The 24,885-nt window shown below is 34.0% G+C and overlaps 15 protein-coding genes across 15 annotated transcripts; 10 read left to right on the top strand and 5 right to left on the bottom strand.

The window, feature by feature from the left end:
• Positions 1-151: 151 nt before the first annotated feature.
• On the top strand, positions 152-3,718 carry EIN_153250 (ubiquitin specific protease, putative; the record flags this gene model as incomplete). Its single annotated transcript, XM_004258041.1, has 1 exon — positions 152-3,718. One exon carries the CDS (start codon positions 152-154, stop codon positions 3,716-3,718), a length of 3,567 nt encoding a protein of 1,188 aa, XP_004258089.1.
• Positions 3,719-3,775: 57 nt separating this feature from the next.
• Positions 3,776-4,502, top strand: EIN_153240 (hypothetical protein; the record flags this gene model as incomplete). Its single annotated transcript, XM_004258040.1, has 2 exons — positions 3,776-3,913; positions 3,993-4,502. The coding sequence occupies 2 exons, from the start codon at positions 3,776-3,778 to the stop codon at positions 4,500-4,502; spliced, it is 648 nt and encodes a 215-aa protein (XP_004258088.1).
• A 161-nt stretch (positions 4,503-4,663) lies between these two features.
• EIN_153230 (hypothetical protein) lies at positions 4,664-5,713 on the top strand (the record flags this gene model as incomplete). Its single annotated transcript, XM_004258039.1, has 3 exons — positions 4,664-4,730; positions 4,801-4,994; positions 5,090-5,713. 3 exons carry the CDS (start codon positions 4,664-4,666, stop codon positions 5,711-5,713), a joined length of 885 nt encoding a protein of 294 aa, XP_004258087.1.
• A 231-nt stretch (positions 5,714-5,944) lies between these two features.
• Positions 5,945-7,298, top strand: EIN_153220 (protein FAM133, putative; the record flags this gene model as incomplete). Its single annotated transcript, XM_004258038.1, has 2 exons — positions 5,945-6,164; positions 6,250-7,298. The coding sequence occupies 2 exons, from the start codon at positions 5,945-5,947 to the stop codon at positions 7,296-7,298; spliced, it is 1,269 nt and encodes a 422-aa protein (XP_004258086.1).
• Positions 7,299-7,642: 344 nt separating this feature from the next.
• On the bottom strand, positions 7,643-8,872 carry EIN_153210 (hypothetical protein; the record flags this gene model as incomplete). The annotated part of the gene is made up of 1 exon (XM_004258037.1): positions 7,643-8,872. The coding sequence occupies one exon, from the start codon at positions 8,870-8,872 to the stop codon at positions 7,643-7,645; it is 1,230 nt and encodes a 409-aa protein (XP_004258085.1).
• Positions 8,873-10,133: 1,261 nt separating this feature from the next.
• EIN_153200 (hypothetical protein) lies at positions 10,134-10,691 on the top strand (the record flags this gene model as incomplete). Its single annotated transcript, XM_004258036.1, has 1 exon — positions 10,134-10,691. One exon carries the CDS (start codon positions 10,134-10,136, stop codon positions 10,689-10,691), a length of 558 nt encoding a protein of 185 aa, XP_004258084.1.
• A 393-nt stretch (positions 10,692-11,084) lies between these two features.
• EIN_153190 (hypothetical protein) lies at positions 11,085-11,798 on the bottom strand (the record flags this gene model as incomplete). The annotated part of the gene is made up of 1 exon (XM_004258035.1): positions 11,085-11,798. One exon carries the CDS (start codon positions 11,796-11,798, stop codon positions 11,085-11,087), a length of 714 nt encoding a protein of 237 aa, XP_004258083.1.
• A 1,254-nt stretch (positions 11,799-13,052) lies between these two features.
• On the top strand, positions 13,053-14,303 carry EIN_153180 (hypothetical protein; the record flags this gene model as incomplete). Its single annotated transcript, XM_004258034.1, has 1 exon — positions 13,053-14,303. One exon carries the CDS (start codon positions 13,053-13,055, stop codon positions 14,301-14,303), a length of 1,251 nt encoding a protein of 416 aa, XP_004258082.1.
• A 171-nt stretch (positions 14,304-14,474) lies between these two features.
• On the top strand, positions 14,475-14,933 carry EIN_153170 (hypothetical protein; the record flags this gene model as incomplete). The annotated part of the gene is made up of 1 exon (XM_004258033.1): positions 14,475-14,933. One exon carries the CDS (start codon positions 14,475-14,477, stop codon positions 14,931-14,933), a length of 459 nt encoding a protein of 152 aa, XP_004258081.1.
• A 30-nt stretch (positions 14,934-14,963) lies between these two features.
• Positions 14,964-15,525, top strand: EIN_153160 (AP-4 complex subunit sigma-1, putative; the record flags this gene model as incomplete). The annotated part of the gene is made up of 3 exons (XM_004258032.1): positions 14,964-15,101; positions 15,143-15,310; positions 15,376-15,525. 3 exons carry the CDS (start codon positions 14,964-14,966, stop codon positions 15,523-15,525), a joined length of 456 nt encoding a protein of 151 aa, XP_004258080.1.
• Positions 15,526-15,655: 130 nt separating this feature from the next.
• On the top strand, positions 15,656-16,183 carry EIN_153150 (hypothetical protein; the record flags this gene model as incomplete). The annotated part of the gene is made up of 1 exon (XM_004258031.1): positions 15,656-16,183. The coding sequence occupies one exon, from the start codon at positions 15,656-15,658 to the stop codon at positions 16,181-16,183; it is 528 nt and encodes a 175-aa protein (XP_004258079.1).
• Positions 16,184-16,595: 412 nt separating this feature from the next.
• On the bottom strand, positions 16,596-18,083 carry EIN_153140 (hypothetical protein; the record flags this gene model as incomplete). The annotated part of the gene is made up of 1 exon (XM_004258030.1): positions 16,596-18,083. The coding sequence occupies one exon, from the start codon at positions 18,081-18,083 to the stop codon at positions 16,596-16,598; it is 1,488 nt and encodes a 495-aa protein (XP_004258078.1).
• Positions 18,084-18,806: 723 nt separating this feature from the next.
• Positions 18,807-19,507, top strand: EIN_153130 (hypothetical protein; the record flags this gene model as incomplete). Its single annotated transcript, XM_004258029.1, has 2 exons — positions 18,807-19,197; positions 19,248-19,507. 2 exons carry the CDS (start codon positions 18,807-18,809, stop codon positions 19,505-19,507), a joined length of 651 nt encoding a protein of 216 aa, XP_004258077.1.
• A 91-nt stretch (positions 19,508-19,598) lies between these two features.
• EIN_153120 (hypothetical protein) lies at positions 19,599-20,236 on the bottom strand (the record flags this gene model as incomplete). The annotated part of the gene is made up of 2 exons (XM_004258028.1): positions 19,599-19,740; positions 19,770-20,236. 2 exons carry the CDS (start codon positions 20,234-20,236, stop codon positions 19,599-19,601), a joined length of 609 nt encoding a protein of 202 aa, XP_004258076.1.
• A 128-nt stretch (positions 20,237-20,364) lies between these two features.
• Positions 20,365-22,230, bottom strand: EIN_153110 (hypothetical protein; the record flags this gene model as incomplete). The annotated part of the gene is made up of 1 exon (XM_004258027.1): positions 20,365-22,230. The coding sequence occupies one exon, from the start codon at positions 22,228-22,230 to the stop codon at positions 20,365-20,367; it is 1,866 nt and encodes a 621-aa protein (XP_004258075.1).
• Positions 22,231-24,885: the final 2,655 nt, after the last annotated feature.

Raw genomic sequence — 24,885 nt, 5'->3', positions numbered from 1 at the left:
TATAAATAATTAAAAAAATAATATAAAATGGTTATTAAATTACTATTAAAAAAATAAACAAATAGCCCGTTTTTTACCATTAAACAACCTTAAAGATCTGAAAACAATTTGAGGTTTAAAAAAAAAGTGGAATATGAACTTCAAATTCATCATGGAATCTGCACCTTCAGTTCCCACTGATTCAACACCCACCGAACCAGTTTCAAACCACCTTCCACATCTCACTTCTCTTTCTTCATTGAACGTGAAAGCCACTGAAATTTCAGAATGGCTTAATGAACCTCTAAACATTGAAGACAAGGACGACACAAATTTTGTTCTTAAACTTTTGACATACCTTCTTGACCACCCAGAGTGCTCCGTTGATGAAGAAATGGAGAACATCGTTAAAAAGGTGATAAATTTTATATTTAAAAAAACACACACAAAAACTCCCGATCCCGACTATTTGGATACAACCAATGCAGTCACTGACTTGTTTGTTAAATACGCAAACGCAAATATTCCAGCCACAAAAGAAGTCGCGTTTTTAATGACACGCGCTGTTTCTCAATATCTTCGGGACATGTTTAAAGAAACGTTTACCGAGCTGTTCGGACTGGGAATAACAAACGCAACAACAGCGATTGAAGATGTTTTTATCCAGAACATCAACAACCCGAATGTGCTCTGCTACGTGTGTGCCCTTCCAAAAAACAACTTGACAAAGACTGAAGAATACACAAAAAGCGCACGAGCGCTTATTTTGAAAAAAATGGGAACCGATTTTTTGTCTCCAAAGCTCATTGAATTTTACAGAGAAAATGTCAACACAGTTGATGTGGAGTTCGCTCAGCAAATTTCTGATGCACTTTTTACTCCACCTAACCTCGAAAACATGAAGCTCCCAATTATACAGAATGAAAACACGCGTATTGAACTTTTGAAGTTACTCGAGAAGTATTTTGTTATTGGAGGATTCAACAAAGAACTCACTGACAATTGTGTCAACAATATTAAACCGATTCAAATGGCCAGAGTCACTGATGCGACATTTAAAAAATTCCCGTTTGTTGGTTTGGAGAACCAAGGATGCACGTGCTACATTAACTCGTTGGTTCAGCAGCTATACATGAATCCCTACTTTAGAAACAAATTGTTGAATGTCAAAGGTAATGAAAATTCCGTGAACATCAATGCCTTCCAGAAACTGTTCACCGAGCTTCATGAAACTGTTGTTCGGTACGTTGACACCAAAGACTTCATTTCGCACCTAAAGGGTGACGACGGCAAAGAATTGAATCCATACATCCAAATGGACACACACGAATTCTTGACATCGACGTTGGATGAAATTGAAAAGGAACTGAAACAAATCGACGGCCAGAAAAATATAATCGAAGAATGTTTCTCTGGGACCTTGTCGAACCAAATAGTGTCTAAAGAATGCGAACATGTCTCCGAGACTGAAGAAAAAACCATTTGCCTCCAAATGTCCATTATTACTTTTGGCGAACCAAACAAAACAAGTTTGGACGAAAGTTTTGCGTCGATGATTAAAGGCGACGAGCTTTCGGGTGACAACAAGTATTTCTGTGAAAAATGTAATAAAAAGGTCGATGCTGTTCGTCGTTCGTGCATCAAAACCCCGCCAAACACTTTGATCCTCCATATCAAACGGTTTGAATTTGACTACGAAACAATGGATCGAATTAAATTGAACAACCGGTATGAATTCCCTCGAGAACTCGATTTGTTCAAATACTCTGCCGAATTTTTAAAAGACCCAACAATTGAAAACAAGGGTGATTTCCAGTTCAAGTTGGTTGGTGTTTTGATACATTTGGGGTCATTGGATAGTGGCCATTACTACTCTTATATCAAAGATCAAGAAACTGGAGACGAGTGGTTTGTTTTCAATGATGATCTCATTGAAAAGTTCGACTTAAGCAAGCTCGAAGAGCAAACGTATGGTGGCGATGCAACAAAGAGATTCTCTGCGTACATTTTGTTTTACCAAAAAGTGATTCCCATTGTCGAGAAAGTCGATGTCGTGTACCCAATCGAGTTGAAGAATAAAGTTATTCAAGACAACCTTTCTATGATGAGCAATTCGGTCATTTTGGCCAATTGTAACATGTCTGACTATTTAATCCAGCAGATGCGTTTCTGCAACAATGAACCCAATTTTGAGTTCACGACCACAGCCCAAGTCCCTACACAATGCAATAAAATGGAAATAGAGATCCAAAATGGAGTTAGTGAACAAACGATTCGCGACTTGATAGAAATTTGTGTCCATTATGAATTAACTCACGCAACGCTTTTAATGCAATACCCACGTCAAGAAATGTTCCAAATTGAGTTACTGAAAATGGTCGAAAAGTACCCAGACATTGTTAACACAATACTTAAGTCTGAGGTCGAGCAGAAAGAAAATGAACTTCTGAAAAAGACTCGGGAATACGTCATCAGTTCAAGAGCCACGATCAACACATTACATTTCTTCTCTCAGATTTTTGGCATGGGAGACAAAGAGCTGGTCATTCAGTACGCCGAAAAGTTGATAAAGTTTTTCGCTTCTGTCAAAAAGACGGGGGATTCCTTTTGGCGGTTTTGTTTATTTCTTCGAAAGCTTTGTGAAAATATTCGCGTCGGACGGATCTTCCAAGAGAAACTTATTACTGGTGTTGGGTATATTAGCTGTTATAATGCTCTTAGTTGCAGTGAAAAAGTCCTCAAATTTGTCCCCGACATGAGTGATCTTTATTTTGCATTTTTCACTGCTCTTGCGTCGAACTATTCCAATCTCGACGAATCGTCCAAAGCCAGATCGAGAGATGTTGAGTTTTTGAAGTCAACAGTGAGATGGGTTGAAAAGTCGAAAAACGTCGTCAACAAAGTAGAAGTGGTTGAAATATTACTCAGATTTTTGAAAGAAATCACGAAGATTGACATTTTGAGTTATATTGTTCGAACGACGCAAATACTTGAGAACAGCAAGGAGGGGTTACCAGATGTGGTTTCGCGTGCGTTTGTCCTTTTAAGTCAGACCATTGTGATAACTTCCGAAGAGGAGGAAAAAGCGACTTTGTTCCTGCAAACGATGATTGGAGAGATGCATGGGTATCACTATCCGACCGAGAACATCTGTTATGTCCGCATAGTGAAAGGAATGATTGAGAAGAATCCGTTTGTGACTCAAATAGCTCAAAAAGAATTGTTAACATATATTCAACGAAACCCCGACGAAGCCTACCGATGTGTGTTATATTTCAATGAAGAACTTAAAAGGGAAATCAACGAATTGTATGAACACCTTCTTGGTGATTATGTGAAGAATGTATGGAATGAGATCATCATCCCGAGATTGGTCAAAGAGAAATTGGGCGTTTCTTTTCTCTACGAATATAAAGGAGATCCTTGTTATCGTTTGAAAGACTCGATTTCGATGTTACATCGAGTGTTAAAGAAATACGGAACTGACAATTTCGAGCTTAAATTCTTTGTGGATCTGTTCACAACAATCATCACATCGCAAAGAAGACCAAACTTGGACTATAACTTGCTGGAATTGGCGGCTTTATGTGTTGATATCTCCATTACTCATAAAGATTTGTTTGATGCGGGAAGTCTCAGGAATATCAATTTCAAGCAAAACATCTGGGGAGAGGAAGAAAAGCGCGTTGAGAAATGCATCAATGACAGTTATGTTGAGATTATGAAAAATATAGACTAAACCTTAATCACGTTTTTTTCTGCTATTTTTGTTATTCTTTTGGAACACAAATAATACATGAGAACTCAAAATGTTAAACAAGACATAGAACGGATGGGCTATATTCTTCAACTTTTCCTTCTCTTGATTTGTTCTTCTCGGGGGCAGTTTCCAATGTTACAGTTGGACATTGAACTTTTAGACCGTTGTTATAACGTTTGTTCTTCTTTTCTATGAATCAGAAGAATATGAATCAATTGAATAGCAGTATAATAATTTTATTAGTAACGAATAGTTACCCACTGGTATTGTCAAAACGTTTGATATGAATGGCAAAATATATAAGTGTTCAATTCCTCGCAAACAAAATGTGAATTCGAGCGTCGAAGAGTTTCACAAATTACAAAAGGAATCGTCTTGTTTGGCTTACAACAACGGATATTACAATTACATCTTCTGTCCGGGATACAATTTGACACAACAACGGATAGTCAATGGGCAGAAGATCAGTGAAATAGTCTTAGGTCGTCGGGTGTCTTCTGTTAAAATTAGTAAAAACTCTGTTCGTGAAGAATACGTCGACGGCAATTTGTGTCTCGGCAAAGGTCAACGGAGTTTTGTTGTCAACTACATCTGCATGCCTGACCAAATCCCTCGCTTTGTCTTTGCTGGGATGGAAGAGGATAATTGTAAATACACATTCAAATTTCAAGTACCCAAAGTATGTTCCTTGGGTAATTTCGAGGAGTGGAATATGGAGGGATATGTCAGGTGCTGTCAGACAGTCCAGATGCCTTTTTTGTAAACTCTGGGGGTGTCAAGACAAATTCTATAAATATAGTTTTTGTTTGGTTTTCCATGGTTGATAATGAGTTAAGTTAAATATTGGTATATTTTCCTTAAGTAGAACTATACAGCAAAGAACTATAAAGAACTTATAAAAAAACTTACAAGGGAGATATTATAATGGTGAGTGGGATAAGCATAGGTGTTTTAGTTACAAAGTTTATACTTGACCTTTCCGTAGTGACAAGTTAGTTACTTTTGATATGGTAAATAATTAATAATATAGTAATGTAAAAGAAATAAAGAGTGACATCAAGTTGGCGTGTTTGGAGTCTTCTCGATGTTTTATTTCAAAATCGAGACCAAGTCGAATATGAAAGGGTATGTAGTTGTTGTAATGCTTTTAAACATATTCAGCTGTTTACAAGTGATTTTTTCCACTATATATCTTGCTCAAGAAAACCAAAATGTGTGCAACTTTGAAGCCGCCTTTATCAACTTTGTCCAATACGTTTGTTACTATAATTTACCTATACATATAGTTTGGTTGATTTAACTATAATTAACCATTGAATTATCTATACGGATGTACACACTGACAGACAGGCGCAGTTATTATGGTTACTGACTACCGCCGTCGAATTTCTGCTTGCACAAATGGAGTTGGTAGTCAAAAGTGTTAAGCGTAGTCTTGTAACCCATGTTGTCATCTGGACGTTCTGTTTCTGTATTTCCATTCCGGTCTATATGAAGCCATGTGCTCTTGAATTTGCTACATGTGTTCCGACGACGAATGGTATTCGATGGGGAGTGTGTATAGTTCCCGAATTTATTATGTGTTTTTTGATCATTGGTGTGTCATGTGCAATGTTTGTTCACAAGTCGATGCAGTACACTGGACTTATATCGTTTATAACGTTTTGGACTCTACGAGACGGAGAGACACAAGAGATCGCAAAGAACGCGTTGCTCAATAGTTTGTTTTATATTGTTTTGGGACTCACAGAGATGCAAACCCCATTCACTTTGATGTTCCAAAGAGTGTTACCCACACCTATTTCAGTGATTAAAACATTGTTTTTGGCATCTACAGACGCTTGGTGCTGTTTGGTTACAGTCATCTACTTCAGTTATTTGTTCGGATTTTTACATCAGTGGCAAACCATCGTCAAAAATTTCGAGAAGAAAAGAAACAGCGCAACAGACCTCGAAAATATCCACTTGCTTTAAATCTTAAGGATGTTTCTGATCACTTCTTATTCATTTTCGCTAAGATATTTGTTTTTGCAGGTTCTTTTTCAAAAAATAATACAATAGTTCATTTTACTATTGTCTATTAATATCAGTCTCTCTCAAAATTAAATATAAAACAATGACGTCATCATCTTGAGAAAAGGCAAAAAGAGAAAAACATCCCATTTAAAGGGTTAAACTATCTCTGAACTAAAAGTTTAATAGTTCATGATTCAATGTAAAAAAGCGTATGAATTAATTCCCCAATCTTGTCTTGATTCGATAAAAGATAAACTTTTGATCGACTCTTCCGACGTCCAACAATTTATAACAGAAGAAGCACTCTCGAAATTCCAAAACGCACAGATCAAATATATCATAACCGCTTTCCAGATTTCTCAAAAAGGTACAGTCTTCGAAGATTACTTCAATTTCACGTTCCTCTCCAGTTTGTTCGAATCTTGTCGTTGGACTTCCACTGCGATTTTTAGAATGCGCAAAACGGGTCGTAAAACAATTGAAATGACAGAAAGACTCTCGTGACCAATACATCAAAGAAATCGTCGACAAGTTGAACACCGAAGTGAAGGTCTTTATGAAACGAGGTTCTGTCCTTCCCACTGATTCCAATACTCCCGACGACGTAAAGACAAGGGTAGACGCGTTACTAACTCCAAATATCGAAATGGACCCATTCTCCACACTTCTTGATGATTCAGAAACAAAAGAGAAGACTCCCCTGAAAAATTCAAATTCGACAAACAAAATCATGAAGAGAGGCAAAACGGATCCCGATGAAGAGATCGACCCCATCGTCATGGAAATTAAACGTCGCAATGAAAGTGAAGGGCGTTGTAAAAAGAGTCGTCCAATCAAAGAAGTTGAAGAAGAATCGTCCGACAGTAAATCCATTAAAAAGAAGAAGATGAAAGAAGAGGAGGAGTCGTCTTCTAGTGAAGAGTCCTATGAACCGTCCTCGGAGTCGTCTTCGTCAATCTCTCCAAAGAGAAAGAAGAAAGTGACTAAGAGGCGCACAAAGAAGACGACGAAAAGGGTCTCTCGGAAGTCAAAGAAAAACAAAAGTAGTAGTTCTTCATCGTCGTCAAGTGATTCGTCATCTTACTCGTCCGATAGCTCTTCCGAGTCGTCGACAAGCTCATCGGAGGAAGATCGGAAAAAGCCGATTAAAAAAAGAGCGACACGGAAGAGAGGGAGGAAGCCAGTGAAAAGAACATCTGGAATATCAAGTTCCTCCAGTGATGAGAGTTCATCAGAGGAGGAACGACCAATAAAAAAATCAAAGAAAGTCACAAGAAAGAGAAAGCAAAAAGAGACAAGTGAAGATACGAGCGATGAGGAACATGAAAAAAGAAATCAAGTGGACGTGATTGAGAGGCCCGGAAAGAGAACATTGGTAAGGCGAAAAATAAAGGAAGTGTCCGTGACTGATGGACATTGCAATTACTTTCTTTTGAAGAAGAAAAAGAAAGATGCCAAGAATGCGCTGATTCGGAAGAAAAAGCTCGCCATGGAAGAGAAGGAAAATGAAACAGAAACAAGCGAAGATGACGATTCGAAATGATTGTGATGTTGTCGACAAGATATGTAATACCGGTTTTGTTCTGTTTGTTGATCTTCTTTCGGATATGTTTTCTCGATCATATGACAGAAAGAAATTCGATAATAGTATTATCTTCTTGTCAAAATTTGTCATTACAATTTAATTGAAATAGTTTCAAATATATCTCAACCATTTTTTAATAGTTAAAATTTAATATAATGTTTATTTTAAAGTATTTATTAAGTAATAATTAATAAATAGTTAGTATTTATCAATTATTAAAATTAAATTAATTATAGTAATAAAATTATTATAAAATTATTATAAATATATAATAATGAATAACCAATCCAAAATTGTAATTATTATTTCTTCTTGTTTTTCTTAGTGAGGGATGGGATGTTCAATGGGGCATTAAGAACGAAAGTGTTATCTTTCTTTCCATCTTGGGTTATGAAAGAACCTTTACAGCCGACACGTGACAAGTGAGAGATTATGGCCATGTTTGAGACTTGGAAATCGACTGCGATAAGTTTTGCCATTTCAGACGAGAGAGTGAATCCTGTGACGTTTAAAGCGAGGACGATAGCAGTGTTGACCAATTTAGTCTTGAGGAGATTAGTGAGGTCGTAAGTTACTTGGTCAGTCTTCTCGTCGAGGACCTTCTCGTAATATTTGTCTGCCAAAGAGACGAGAATGTCTTGGCTGAGATCCTCTGCACTTGCCAAATTTACGTAGTTCTTATTGAACCTAAGTGTTTTAGCGCGTGTTGCGAGTAAATAAAGTATTCTATAAGCTTCCAACAAGCCGAGTACTTTTGGGAGTCTTTTCTTATCCATTGAAGTGAGTAAAGGTCCATAGTAATTCCCAAATTTAGTCTTCTTGATCTTCTCAAGGGTTTCTGAAGCAACGACCATATCACTTCCTTTCAACTTATTTCTCGCCTCCTTCGAGTAAGCATTGAAGTATTCCAATTCATCAGCAGAGAATATATGATCGATGGGATATACCTCTTCTACTACTGTAGTTGATGGATTGAAGAAAGGAAGGTCTGGGTAGTCGATAGGGTTTAATACAAGTCGACCGGATTCTGGTAAGGTGACATCCTCTCTGACTATATCATGTGTACCAACAGCCTTGTTCATCATATTCCTTAACATCGTATTGATGCGAGGACGTGATGTCCCAAAGTTGATATTCAATTCCAATTTCTTAGCGGCGAAAGACCCTTGGTCCGCAAATTCTTCCGGTTCGTCCGATTTAATTTGTTGTTTTAAAGTGTAGTGCTCCACCGGCAATATCGTCAAATCAGTAGTTCCCTTCTTTCGAATGCCAATAGCATAATTCATGTAGTCGACTACGTCAGATATTTGTTTGAAGACTAATGTGTCTCCACACTTCCCGGCAATCTTACTGTCGTTGATCAGGAAGCGCGAAGCTAAAAGATCCGATGACCTTGGAAGGGCACCCATTTCAATTACACAGGGTTTATATTTCTCCTTGGTTTCTGGAGGTTCGCAGGTCATGTCAATCACTCGTTTCTTTAATTCGGGGACCAAAATGTCGCCTTCAAGGCCATGTTTGCGGCTCTCCATCTATTTCTTTAAGTGTTTCAAATTCGTGCAAATAAAAGGGTTTGCCAATACCACGTCGTATTTTTACATTAAATATACTATATGGTATAGTTTTGCTATAATTATTATATAGTTTTAGTATGGTAAAAGAGTTGTGTTCTATCTATATTTGGAAGAATTGAATGCTATAATTTATAATAAATATTTACTTAATTGCTCTGATCAAGTAGAACCAAGTCTTTTCAAAGGTAGCGCAAAACTCAATATTGCAAACTTAGGATTGTACAGGAGAAAAGTGTTTCTTGTGTTACTGGAAAAAGGTTCACTTCGTACAACTCTTCACAAAATTTTTGTCATTTTTTTCTTAAAAGGGGACTTTACTTCCATGAAGTGCTAAACGGGTTTCATGGTGCTCCACGTGCGACTTAGTTATGTGCAGCTGAGATATGATATTTGAATTTTTGAATTTAAAAAAGTGTTATTTAAAATGTTATTTGTTAAGAAGTATAAAAATGTTGAACCGAGTGTTATTATGATTTTTCAAAAATGTTTGGTACGATCACGTTGAATCAAACCAAGAACAGGAAGATGTTTATTCTCTGTGGGGCTGTTAAGACTGAAAAAATGGGAAGACGTTAGTGAAACGTTGAGTTTTGCAAATAGCTTTGACATTAAACCAGACGGTATAATAAACTTACCTAATAAAAATTCTGGAAATTGGTAGAAAGAGAGTTGTTTTAGACGACCCATTTTTTCCTTTGAGAATTGTGATTATCGTTTTTGCCTTGTCCGCAGTTCAAAACCAAATTTTTTAGTTTCTTTTCTTTTATAAGTTAATTCCCCTCTTATTTTTTTCTTTGGAAGAGAAGTCTAGTACAGGGACACATTTTTGAGAATTCAAGCATGTAAAAATGACGAGAGTTTGTGAAAAATGCATTAAAAAAAGCACATTAATGGGAACATCCAACTTTCAAACCATATACAAATAGTATATATATTATTATTTAATTATTTGATCTCCATTGAAAATGAACTTGAATATCAGAACTGTTTTTTAATGAGAAAACTTTTCGAATGATCTTGCTCCATCATTCCTGATCACAAAAATGACAAGAAAAGAGAGAGTCCCTTGTTTTCCACATATCTTTTTGGTAAAAGCTTGCCGATATTGTCTGTATTTTTTATTTTCCACTGCAATTTTCTAGTTTTCTGCAAACCTTTTTTCAGTCATGTCAAAACAAACTGCATGGTAACCCTGTGTTTTTTTCATGAAGAACAGAAAATGAGAAAAAACCAAAATACACAGCCAGCAATAGGAGAGGAAATAGCATTTCTGAAAGATAAAAAGAGGGAAAGTGTCCTAATGAGTGAAAAGAGAAAAAGCGTTCAAAAGACAAAAACTTGGAGAAGCGAAATGGTCCAAGGTTTTTATGGAAGAAAAAAGAGAGGGGGATATAAAGGGTACGCTGATCAAAAAACAAAGGAAATGCCAAAGACAGCTGGAAAGCCCGCCAAGACGAACAAAGCAAAAGTCGAGAAAAAACCAAAGAAGGAGAAAAAGACGAAAGACCCAAACAAGCCCAAGAAACCACAGACCGCCTATATGCTCTATCTTAATGAGCATAGAGCCGAGATTAAAGAGAAGTTCCCAGACATGAAAGTTACAGAAGTAGCCAAGAAGGCTGGCGAAAACTGGAAAGCCATGGGCGAAGAAGACAAAAAGCCATATCAAGACAAGGCTGATAAAGCCAAAGAAACTTGGAAGACTGAAATGAAGAAATATGAAGAGAAAAAGGATGGGAGTGCTGAAGAGGAAGAAGGTGAAGAAGATGACGAATAATTGTGTGTCTTTGATTTATTTCTTTTTGTTTAATCGTTAACTTATTGTTCGTTCAAGCTCATAAAACCGTTTTAGTGTTATTATATTTTGAAAATACTTGGAAATAGTTCAGTATAATGTGGAAGGGGACAAGACTTACCTAGGTGTGTTTTGTTAGTTCTTATTAGTTTCTGTTTAACTAAACTGAAAAATATCTGTTGATATTTTTTATTGTTATTTTACTATAATTTATTGTATTTCTTAATTAATTATAGTAAAAATTTATTAGTAAAAATTGTTGTTGTAAATTATATAATTATAATATATTATAATATATTAAATAATTCCTTTTTTATAATTAATATCTCAATTTATAATAAATAACCCATATAATACACAAGAAACAGTAATTTACTAAAAGAGGCTTTTTCTAATGTAATACGCAACGGGATTCAAAACAAATTGGATGAGTGATGCTACAGCAATGAGCATCAGCAGAATGGGTGTCAAATTCCATTTGTCCATAAATGGGTATGGTCTGATTTGATATCTGAAGAAATCATGAAGAGCTAAAGCAGAATAAGAGCAAAACGCACAGAGTGGAATGTACTTTGATGCTTTGTAGTGCAACACAACTCTCTTATTCCCCTGCGCGAATACAAAGCAGTCGACCAACAAAAAGAGAAGTGGGAACGAGTGCTCAAAGTGTGTGACGAATAATTCTTCCATCAGACTTGGCTGCCATCCGTCGTCGACTCTAAAGACGGCAGACGGTGACTTGAAATACAAATACCAAAACATTCCAGTGACGCACAAACAGAGCACAACAGCCGTTTGTTGGACTGCGTCGACCAAAACGCTCATGACCATCGAACGTGGTGTTTTCTTAACTACTGGGAACAACAACAAAGCAACCTGTTTACAGAACGCAACAAAGAAATAAAGAAGGCACGACCAACAACTCCACATCGTCCAGAATCTGCACATTCTCCCAAATGAGTAAGAGTGTGTGATCATGTGTTCTGACGTCACAACAGTAATAAACGTCACAACGCAGACGTCATAAAGTAACCGATAAAGTGCTTTGTTTTTTGATAAGCGTTTGAATGCTTCAACCCCCTTTTCCATTATATATATTTTTAGTCTAGATTATGCCCTTTTATACACCCTTCCTCTTATAACAATATGGTGTGTTGTCGTTGTTCCGCACTTCTCAATCCAGCAAGCTGTCTCTTTTTGGCTGAGATTTTTGGTTATTCGGCAATTTCAGACATTCTATATGTGACATATTTTTTTTTCTTTTCAATGGTTACTTTTATTACATTTAATGGTTGTTTTTACCAACAAATATTTTTGTAAAACTATCGTATTACAAAATTTTCTTTTTGCGGTATAACAAGAAGAAAAAAAAACATGTTTATTTTTTACTATAAATTATAGTTTATAAATGATATTAGATTCTATTTTTGTGTGTCAGAAAAATAAAGATTTTTGTCGTGTGTTCTGTAAATGCTATTTTTGACAATCCCTTAAGTTCGATGAAAAAAAAAAAATAAACAATGCAATGATGCCTTTAGTTAACCAATTAATTAGTTTTATTAATAATCTGTAATAAAAATGTTAAATTTTCATTATTGTTTTACACTAAAACAAAGTCGACCTCAACATTGTTTAGAAAAGCAGAAAAGAAAAGAGGTTTTTTAAACATATATTATATTTAACTAAATATGTTTCTAACATTCTGGATTCCACACAATTTCAAAATACATACAAATATGGTTAAATTATTATAAATAATAATACAGTTTACAAAGCCCCATTAGTTTTTACCCTATTATAACTTTATTATTAATTATTGTTTTAATATAATTTGGATATTAAGTTAATAAAAAAACTATATTTAAATTAATTTTATTATATTAAAATGAAATAATAATAAAGCTATAAAAAACCATAACAGTTTAATAATAACATTTATTCAAAAAGTGATTGTTGTCGTATTTCTCCAATAAACAACTTAAAGACAACATTAACAAGCTGTTGATAAATGAAATAAGGCACAAAACATAAGAAACAAATATCACAAGTGGTACTCCATTTCACATTACAATCGATATTATATTTATAATTAAAAATGCTCTTATAAAAGTTAATACCATTGATTTCTTAAGAACTGTGATTTTGGAGACTTGAAAGAGTTAAATGACGATAATCACTGCTTGAAAAAGAAGAAGAATTCGCTTTTCATTTAGAAGTTGTATATTGTGTAGTGTGAATTGATATAAGAGATTCCAAAATACAAAAAAATGGATAGGTCATTATATTAAAGTATAGTACCTCAATAGTACTAGTCCAAAGAAGGTGGAACTGAAAATGTAAACGATGAAATTTTGTGCCATCCTTCTCTCGTTTCTCATTTTCACTGCCACGTCACGCATAGTTGCCAGCAACGTCGAGGTGAATCTTCACTTCAACCCGCTCCCAATTCGCACGATGCGGTTCAACGTCGAGACGGACGGCCCCACCGACTTTTCATTTTCCCTCCCACTCAATGAGTCGACCCAGATCTCCCAACTGACCTGTGTCCAACATGACAAAGAGATCATTAAGTCTGTTGTTACTGATTCAGTGGTGACGGTTACTGTATCCCTTCAAGACTCCAACCGTAACACATTCAACTGTGAATACTTCCACATCACTGGGGTGACCAATTACCCCTCTGAAAAGACATTAAACGACGACTACAAGTTACTCTTCACTACACACATGTGTCCCCTCGCCACCAACATGAAGTGCACCTCATTCATTAACAAGAACAACATCTACAAAATTTCATTGTTCCCATCCCCAGTCTCAGAAGGCTCTCAGAGGTTTAAGTATGGACCAATCGAAAGCACCGGTTTCACGTATCTCGTCTTCCACTATAAGACACAATTGACACCTATCGTCATCGGTTCAGTCAAGAAGGTGATGACAATCGAGAAGGAGAATGTGCACGTCCATATGGAAATCGAGGACTTCAAGAACACCGGCGCAAAACTCAAGGGAGAGTTCGATAGGAACGCTATACCTAACGAGATGACGTTCTATAATATCCAGATCCCAGTTGAGAAAGATGCGTCTGATTTGGAGTACCGAGATACAACAGGTCTTATTACAACTTCGGAAATGTATGGCCATACGCTCATTCTGCCAACACGATATCCTCTCCTTGGCGGATGGAAAACTTCTTTTGAAGTTAATTATCACTTTCCTCTCAAAAACATCATCGCTACGTCAGGAGAGAAAATGAGACTGTTGACGCCAATGAAGATTGAGATTGAAGGAATCGTCAAAAAAGGAGTGTTCGAGGTTGTGTTGCCGGAAGGAAGCAACGTAAATACCATCTCATTTATTAAAAGAACATTTGAAAATAATACTGTGGAACAACAAAGCGCTTTTGCAACAATTTTCAAGAAGACTGTAGTGAAGATGGAGATGGACGGCGTCGACTTCAAAAACTTTGCAGATAACTTGGAAGTTTATTACACGGTAAACCCCGCTGCGGAACAAAACAAAAACATCATCGTTGCATGTTTAGCGAGTTCGATCATCGTCGTGTTTTTGTTATACGCTAAAATCATCAATAACTGAACTTTTTTGCGTTTTTGTTATACTAATACTATTGATTAATTATAATTACTAATTTTTTGATAACTTTTTTATGATTATTCATATACCAAATTGTATAACTAAAGTAACTATATTTATTATATATTAAAAGCAAATTGAAAAAAATGAGATGAAAAGATCAGAAAAAGCGGAATGGAACAATTGACAAAGGAAAATGGAGAGGGTCAACCCATCCAACCAGAGGCCAAAAAGCTGAGCGCAGCAGAGAGGAGAAAACAACGCATATTAGCAAACGACTCAAACCGCATGGGATTTATCACAGGTGAATGCTCTGAAATCAAAGAGAAACCGATTGAAGAAGTGAAGCCTGAGGCTGACCACATTGAACAAGCTCCAACAGAATCACTTAACACTCCAACAACTGAAGAAGGACCAATATCGAAAAAGCTCTTTAATGTTGGAATTGGCTTTATGCTAATCTTCTTTATTGGAACGTTTGCGCATTTCTCCGGGTATTCATTATTACATTCCGAGTTTGCGGAGGGATTTTTGTGTTGCCTCTTTATGTTCATTGGGATTGTTGCGCTGCTGATCCGAAAGTTGATTCTTTTTGCACCCGCACTTGTGTCGCAGTTCCCACAGAATAATTGATTTTTTGCAGTTTTGGAACTTAAAAAGCAGATGCTGAAGTACATCCTGATTATCAACAGGACAGGCCAAGTCAGGCTTTCTCGATTTTACGACAACGAACTCCAAAAAGACAAGACCAATCTCTCCAATGAAATATATCGGAAGTGCATCACCGCCGCTGAGCAAACTGTTTGTATTTTTTGATCTCTTACTATTGAGCTGACAAATAGAATGTCGTTCATGAATGTCGCGATCATCGATTTGTGATGCGTCGATTTGCGTCGATCTTTGTAATAATTGGCTTTGATGAGGACGAAAATGAATTAGCCTTATACGAGTTTATTCATTTTCTGATCCAGATATATGATGTGTTATTTGACAATGCTTGTGAAATTGATGTTTGTTGTTGTACCCTCCTCTTGAATCCCCCACATTATATGGTTTACCATAGAATAACCAATAGATTATTTCCAGGATTGATGACGCATTATGGGTGATCGATACGATTGTATGTGACGGGTTGATCATGAACACGAACAAAGATGCTATTCTTGAAGAGTGCAATTACATGAAACAGAAGAATGTGTATGCATTTAAACAACAACTGATTTAATGATTCCAGTTTGATACTCACAAGAGGAGAGTCTGTTTTATAATAGTAAAAAAACTAATTCAATATGGGTTTCCTCAGTGCTTATAATTTGTCAAGAACTTGAACTTTAAAAGGAAACAAAGATACTTCCATGCCATTGCTGACACTCAAAAACAACCGACACTCGCCCGTGTTAATCGACTTTGAGGTGAACGACAAAATCAAAACAATTAAGAAGCAAATTGCGCCGAAGGGGATGACGGATATGTCAAACATAGTGTTGTTTTACAACGAGACGGAACTCAACGAGGAGAAGACGTTTAAGGAAATGGACATAAAGGGCGGTTCTATCGTTGTGTATTTGATCAAAAATGATATCACAAAAGAGGCGGACAAGCTGATCCAAATGCTTAACAAAGGAATCAAGTTCCATAAAGCCAAAAATTACCTTCAAAAAACTAATGGCAATGTGAAGGACGCGTTAACCCTCGCTAAGAACGAAAAAGACGAGACAGACGACGACTCCTCGACTTACAGCGACGACGAAAGTACAAGCGAATTTGTCCCACCACAAAGCCAACACCCACCTACTTTCTCACAGGTCGACTCATCACAGGATTACGCAGAAGAAGTATTGTCGGAAAATTTCAAGTCTGGGGAAAGTGGACTGAATAACTGAGTGTTTCTATTATCTCACTGAAAGACTTCACTTTTTTATTGTTTTTGAATCATATTTGACTGGTATTTTAATTACCTCGAAGTTGCATCAACTGACTTTGTTAATAATAATAATAATTTTTTAAGTCTTTTGTTACTCGTTTTTCATTTTAATGTCCCGATGTTGTGGGAATCAGTTGACTACATTTATCCGTGTTTGTTGACATATTTTGGAAGTTATATTATATAGTATTAAATATTATATTTATAGTATAATTATTAGATTCTGAAAATAATAATTTTATTTAATTAGAAATTACTAACTTCTATTTACAAATTAAACAAACTTGAGATGTGACTTACAACTATTAAATCATAGAAAGTAAATAGTAAATTAATAACAACACCGAATATTTGTTCCACAACAATCAATATCAAGAAAAGACAAGGATCTGGTCGTTATCACTCGCGTCCATTCGGAAATTACTTGAAGCAATATCCGCATCGATGAACACATTATCATCAAATTTACCCTCGAGACTCTGGAAGAAAATTGATATATCATCAAGGTCGAATCGAGTCGACAAAATGACGTCTCGGTGTTGTTCCAACATACAAGCCGCAATGAAGTAGTGTAACTTATTTTCTGGGAACGCGAATATGGCGTCCCATATCCGGGCACACTTGTCGTGTGAAAAATCTCTTCTGAATAACACGACCACCCACTTAGACATGAACGAATACCCAATTTGCAACATTTTGAAATATCCATACAATTCCTTGTCGAGTGATTTGATAATCGGGTAGATGTATCTGTCGAAATGCTCCGCATCGAAAAAGACTGTCGACATCATTTCTATGATCTTCACAAAGAGTCCAAAGACGACGTGTTCCTCTTTTGAATACTCCATGATGCCAACCAACAAGTCGCTCATCCCTTGTTGATACCCACCGTCTTGGTTGTATAGAATCCAACATTTCATCAGCCTCTCAATCACCTTTTTGATCTCTTTAGTATCACCACCCCACCGTTCCGAGCAATACGTCGATATGTATGTTCGTGTAATATCCTTCCCAAGTTGTTTAAACGCAACTGCCAATTTTTTGTTGTTTGTAATTTGCCCAGGTAGTAACAACGGTATTTGCTGTGTTATTTTTTCATAGTCGTCCTTTGTTATATCGACGCCAAGACACTTGGTCCACGCTTCTCCTCTGAAATCGTCGTCGACGCCCCGATAAAACAACCCTTTTCTCACACGACGATCCGACATGATGTTCCACGTTGTGTTTCTTGTGACGGTTTCGGTGTAATCTGCTTTGATTTGTTTGATCCAGTTATTGCGTTTGATGAGTTGATTATCGAACTTGAGTTGCCCCATATACTTCGTTATGTCAAATACGACTGGCATCCTCTTCTTCTCATATCTCACAAGTCCGTTCTCCATTGTTATATTCATTTTTGTTAAAATGTCCACGAACTTTGTCAATGAATCTTTGTTGAACATGATCGGGTAGATCCTCGAAGTCAATTCTCTCCCGGGGTGGAATGTAATCTCGTAATTTTTCATTGAAAAGGAAGGCGTATCTTCAACACAAAATTTGAATGCGACAGTGTCATGAACCTTCATCGGCGAGCCAAGTGTACTAACCACTTCTTGACAAAACGCAATGTACACGTGTGTGAAGACAACTTCTACTGTTAAAGTTCCATTCACAGGTGGGACAGTAGCAGCCTCGACATATTCGATTAGCTTCACTCCGTCGCGTCTGTCTGTCGACATGACTCCCGTTGTGTGTGGGTTGAATGTTTTAGACCGGTATAACAAATTAAGTGGACGTCGTTCTATCGATCTGCTTGGAGTTTGTGGCGACATGTTGTCCAACAACCGACTTTTTTTCTGCGGAGTGTAAGTGTCATCCATTCAATCCAATCTGAAATTCCGAGTTTATAAGTCGCTTGATTCCATCATTTTCATTATAGTTAATATTATTACAAATATAACCATTACTATAGTTTCGTTTGTTTTTGTGATTATTTGTTGTTAGAAGATTTTTGTGTTCTTTATAGGTATCAATTATTGATTAATTTTTGGGAGAATCAACAATAATTGATTTAAAAATTGAATTATTGCATAATTTTTTATATCACTTTGTGGCTTAACTAAGTTATTCGTTTACAATTTGTAATACAAATGAAAGAACCAAATAATAAACTCAAATTGAAAAAAACTAAATTTTTAGTAAAATTTATTTATGCTGTTTTTTCAAAAGAAACTTAAACTATTATAAGTATTAAATTAATTTAAATTTTTCAAAAATAATAGAAAGTCTTTATTTTTCAATTGTTTTATTGTTTAATAATACTATTATTGTTTAATTATTTAAAAATTATGATAAAAATTATATTTTTTAACAAATTTTTTATAATATTATTTTCCATTTTTTTATGTGTTTTTTGGAAAAATAAATATTATTTATTAACCCTGTTATAAATGTGAAAAGATAAATAAAACAAAACTATATATAAAACCATAATTATATTATAAAATATAGTAATTTTAATTATAAAAAAGTTATAATAAATAACAACTTAATAATATTTTAATACAATAGTATTAACTAGAAATAAAACAACTTGAAAATGTATGTCAATAGGTAAGCCAACGCTCCCCTCATTCAACACAACACTACCGAGTGGTATTGGCTTGTCTTCAAAGCAGAATGAAACCCAACACCACTACCTCGAGATCAATACTATTGAAATGTACACGACTGAGGAGTACGACAAATATTTACAACACAAAGAATGGACCCGCGCGACAACAGACTCAATGATGGAATATGTCAAACAATACGGAATGTGTTGGGAAGTTGTTCACGATCGACTTGTGGTATACAACGAATTCAGATTATCGGTAGACGCTGTTATTGAGAGGTATCTCCAAATCGCAATGAAACTCTCGCAAAACAGATTTACGGAGAAATACCCTGCTAACTCTTTTATCCACCCCTACGACTTTTTCCCATTCGATAGAAGTTTGTATCACCATGTAGTTTATTAAAGTGTTCCAATCAATAACACTAAGGATTTGAAGAACAACGAAAGGAAGATGGGATGCAACAACTCATCGAAAATGTCGTTAGCCTCCCTCAAGCAAAATTGTTCTTGTCGCAGACGCTGTTGACAAAGAAAGAAGTCCAAGAAGACCACGTCGGAAGCAACGCGATACTTGATAGTCTAGCTCCTGGAGTTTATTCACGGTTCCAACTCCTCATGGAGCGTACCGACTTGTCTAAACTCGGACTTTACTTCGACAAAGACACAACTCTTAGTTTGTTACGTTGAAATGGAAAGAGTGATTTAATGTATAGACACCACATTGCTGATATACCCCGATGAGGACTTTGCGAAACTCTGTGAAACAATTAAAGATACATTACATAAGATCGAAGAGATCAAGAAGCGGTCGGAAGTGCTTAAAAGGAAGTACGAAGTATAAATGAATTAGAGTGTATTGGGTTGTCCGTTCGTAGCGAGTGGCGGAAGATACTCCGAAGCGAAGAGAAACGTGAACACCTCTTCGTCAAAGAGCATCGTGTCTTGTAACTTAGACATTTTGTCTTTGTATTTGGTGTCAATTACCACATAGTTTTTGTCGTTGTTCATTCTTTCAATGAACGAGTTTGAAACGTCGAGAATGGTCATCCACTGTGATGAGTTGCATTCGTCTGGATTTGCATAAATTGCACCAAATCGTATTGTGTTGATTTTGTCGATCTCTAAATTATAAAAATTGTATTTACTATTGAGGAATTCAATAATTTGCATGTCAGATGGAGAGTCACACGAAGTTTGAGTGGTTAAAAAATTCACACATTTTGAGTTGTTGATTGGTCTATAAGTGTTTTCAAAAAGTAATCTCGAGCCATTTCTGATGATATATCGTATGAAATCCGGTGTGTGATGATCTTTAATATGGTAAGACTCCCAGTTGATATTGTTTTCTGGATTATGTGTTATTAAAAACTGAATATTTGTTCCGTCTTTTAATAGTATCTTCTCCATTGTTTTCATTGACTTTGTTATATTTAAAAAGTTTTTTTCATAGAAAACTCTACAAATAAAAAATCGAATAGTTGAAGTAATAAGAATTATAATTAAATTTTAAAGTAATCAAATTGATGGTCTAAAATTATAAAGAATCAATTATTTTGAATCACAACAAAAGCAATGTCTTTATTCGCCTGTTTGAACGCCTTTTTGTGTATCTTTACTTTTCGAGGTTGAAGTTTGACCAATTTCAAATTTGAACAATTCAGAAATGCTTGATTCTCAACTCTTTGAACAGTGGTACTCATCCATATTTCTTTTAAGTCCATATCATTGAGATAACAATGACTTTTAATTAAGGTGACTCCTTCTAGAACATGAAGAACTCCATCAACAAGAGGCTCCTCCTGTTCTAAAATGACATCTCCGCTGCATTTGTATTGATCTTTGAGGTATTTAAAAACGGATATTTCCATAGTATCATTAAATGTGTAATTTTCTGGTGTATTTTCAACGGTGATGGTAACGAGTTTACTGCACTGTTTGAACATCAGATGTTGATGAATTGTTTTATCGAGAAAAGTTACTGAAGTGAGTGACACGTTATTTTTGAAATAGAAATACCCCGCAGGGTTAAGTGCGATTTCTTCCAAATTGATTGCTTCCATTTGTTCAAAAGAAAACCGGTCTCTTGGTATAAACAACTTTGGCAGTATAATTTTCTTGATATTATTGTTAAAGAAATATGGATGTGGTATAAAGTTCAAATTTTGTGGAAAGATGATACTGCAATGATTACTGTCACCAAACACAATACAAGAGTCAATTGAATTTGCATATTCTGGAATGATCCCATCAAAGATTTTGTAATCTTTTCTTGAGTAACAATAATTTTTCACTTGAATGTTTTTACCCTCCAAAAGACTTTTCATCCAACATGCCACATTTCCATTGATGTAATTTGAACCATATGAATCTATTTTCTTAAGTGTCTCACAGTCATGAAGACAATATATGTCTATTTTCGAGTTTGTAGTAATTGCAGTGATTTTTGGAATAGAGCCCATTCTAAACTGTTCAACAAATGATAAATCCAATCGTTTTAAGTCACTATCATAAAATGCACTACCAATGTACGTCACTGTAGTGGGGATGTCGACATTCGAAAGACCTGAAATTCTACTAAACGCCCCATGGTCAATTCTATTTGTTAAAAATGTCAGTGAAATACCATTACGAACATCCGTATCACTCGTGACAATTTTGTGTTTAATTCCTTCAAAAGCTTTTGTATATGAAGCGTTGATGTAACATGGAAGTTCTTTTAATTTGTTTGCACATACACTTTTGATTGCAAATAGATTTTCAAATGTGCCTTCTTCGACTTGTGTAATGTAGTCGCTCAGTGTTAATGCAGAAAGGCTCTTACAATTCTCAAAACATTTATACCCAAAAGAGTGGACATGTTCCAAATTAAGACTTTGAAGGGATGTACATTCATAAAAGCAGTTTTTTGGTATTTCATGTAAATTGGAAGATAATGTGATTCTTGATAATATATGATTATGCAAAAAGCAAGATGAACCAAAATATATAACTTTTGAGCAATCCATTTCAGCAATAGCTCTGTATCGACCAGCAAAAGTGTCATGGATGAAATAAGTTGCTTCGGTGTAAGGTATATTATGATAGATGTCATCAGATGAATACGTGATTGCTTTACACATCACTCGCTTATTTTTTCTTATCTTTATTATTGTTTTTATGGGACAGGGATAGTCAACTGAATATTGAAAATATCCATCATGAAACCAGTCACCATTAACGTAGAGATGCAGAGTCTCCACATTAGGAAACAATTTTTTGTTATCATTATTAATTGATACTGGGTTGTAATGGAACATGGATGGAATTTCTAAGTATTTTTTACATACTTTAATGAGTGTCAAAAAGTCATTGATACTATCAAAGTACTTTGATACTATCATCATTGAATAGCGGTCTAATGAGACACTCATTCGAGGTATTCAATGTTTTGTTTTACAGTTTAAATAGCATAAATTCATCACTTCTTGTAATTCAATGTTGTGGTATTAATTTACTGTATTATTATTTAGTTATCTTTTAACTTATATTATAATACATTTTTTTCCAAAAAATATAAATTTAAAATAATATGATAGATAGTAGTTTATTAAAACTAATAAGTATAAAATAACTCAGAGTTGAAAAGTAACTTAAATATCTTATAGTTATGGCTATTAACTCACCTTGGCATAAAGTAACTCACTTTAACTATTTAAAATTAAATATTCGTCGTTTTACTATAAAAAAACTATACTCATCAAAAAAAACTATGTTTAGTATATCCATAGTTCAACAACTATATAAAGTTTGTAAAATTTATTTAAAAAATAAACCATAATTAACTATATTTATAATACTCGAAAAATAGAAAATAAAATAAATGGTAAAGAAAAAATTTATTTGGTACAAATAGTATCCAAAACAACAATATTAAAAATTTGACAAAATTTACATTTATCAATTCAAATTAAATCATTTTGAGTTGTTGTACAATTTTGTTATAAACTATTGGGCAACAAATTTAATATATTTAATATATATATGTGTTTATATTTTTATCCAAAATACTATTATGCCCAAACAGATACATATTATTTAATTTAGTGGAATCATTTTCGTTGTTAGTATGAAGTTACATGTTTAAAAGTTTTAATGTTTTATTTAAATTGTATTATATTTTTCATAAAAGTGTGAAAGTAAACAGTAATTTTTTATGAATCTTTTTTATAAAATCGTCAACAAGTAATAATTAAATTTGTTTTTATTTTACTTTGATAATTGTTGTGATGTTAAAGAAATACAATGGTTTCATTTTGTGTGTTGTGAGATGAAAAAAATATTATGATAATTAAGTAAAAATAAAACAATAAATAACACTTGTCTATAATTGTTAACATAAGTTGCTGTATTATATTTGTGAATAACGATGCAATGACATAATTAAAAAAAAAGTAGTATACTATGACAAATTCTTAAAGATTTTTCATTGAACAAACAAAATGTCACAATTATTAAACATAAGCTCCAATCAGAATTAAATTATCTATCTCTTAATATTTTATCAAAAAAATATCAATAAAAAAAATTAACACAAATGTTTATTTTTATTTACACATTTAAAGGTTTTGTAATGCACCAACTTTGTTTTTTCCAATTAATTAAAAGGTATACAACTTAGAGACAACTTTAAATGTGTAAAACTATACATATGTTAATCGACTTCATTTTTTAAATCACATTTTTAATAATTAACGTAATTAAAATAATTTCATCATAGAAATTAATCAATACAACCTAATTAATTATTTTCATTGTTTGTGTTGTTGTTAAAATTTACATGATATTTTGGTTATAAACATTACTCAGCTGTTTAATGTCGTGTTCATCATATACTCTAATAAGTTATTATTCCGACATCATAACATTTTACATGATTAAATTTTTATATATTAAGTTGTGTTTGTAGTTAAAGTGTACTTTATTGATAATGTGTCTTTGTTATTCGTATTTTTATTGTATGTATTGTTGTAATTAATAAACAATTAAACCAGTTGTTTGGGTTATGACAAACGTATGTAATTGTTCTTGATGACGAAAAACATTTTTATCATTTTGGTTTTATATTATTCAATGTTTTTACTTTAAAATATTGTTCGTTTAATTCAAATATCTTTGGTTAAATAACTCATTTATTATTTATTTAATTTTTTATTGACTGTTCAAAACAAAAATGATACAAATTTTAAAATTGTAATATAATAAATTCAAATGTATAACAACACATTCACTTCGTTGAATTTGTATGGCGATATCTTTCGTGTTGACAACGATATAATTATTGAACGCAAAGAGTATTTTTTTTAAATCGATTAATCGATTTTTTATATTTTTTTTCATTTATGAAAACTTTAATTTAATAACAAAAATAATTTAAGTAAGTCAAAATGTTATTTATTTTAGTTTTTATTTTTGTTTTTTCATCACAATCCAGATATAAATTATTTTGATTAATGGCAAATTTGCCCAAATGGTCAAGTTTTTGATTGAGTGGATACTTATATAGCAATTTAAATAAAAACTATATTTTATTATTTTGAAGAAATTTTATTTTATTATTTAAAAAACCATTAAAATAGTAAATTATTTTTTAAGTGAGTTACTTTTATAAAAGTGAGTCAAAAAGCGAAGTAGTGAGTCATTATTTGACAAGTGAGTTTTAAAAGTGAGAGGTGAGTTAATAGCCATTAGTTAATTATATACCCTGTTAAGTAACTGAAGGCTATTAACTCACCTCTCACTTTTAAAACTCACTTGTCAAATAATGACTCACTACTTCGCTTTTTGACTCACTTTTATAAAAGTAACTCACTTAAAAAATAATTTACTATTTTAATGGTTTTTTAAATAATAAAATAAAATTTCTTCAAAATAATAAAATATAGTTTTTATTTAAATTGCTATATAAGTATCCACTCAATCAAAAACTTGACCATTTGGGCAAATTTGCCATTAATCAAAATAATTTATATCTGGATTGTGATGAAAAAACAAAAATAAAAACTAAAATAAATAACATTTTGACTTAC

Source organism: Entamoeba invadens, assembly GCF_000330505.1.
Source record: "Entamoeba invadens IP1 unplaced genomic scaffold scaff_1105074726367, whole genome shotgun sequence".
Classification (NCBI taxonomy): Eukaryota; Evosea; order Mastigamoebida; family Endamoebidae; genus Entamoeba; species Entamoeba invadens.
This window is presented reverse-complemented; position numbering and strand designations above follow the sequence as displayed.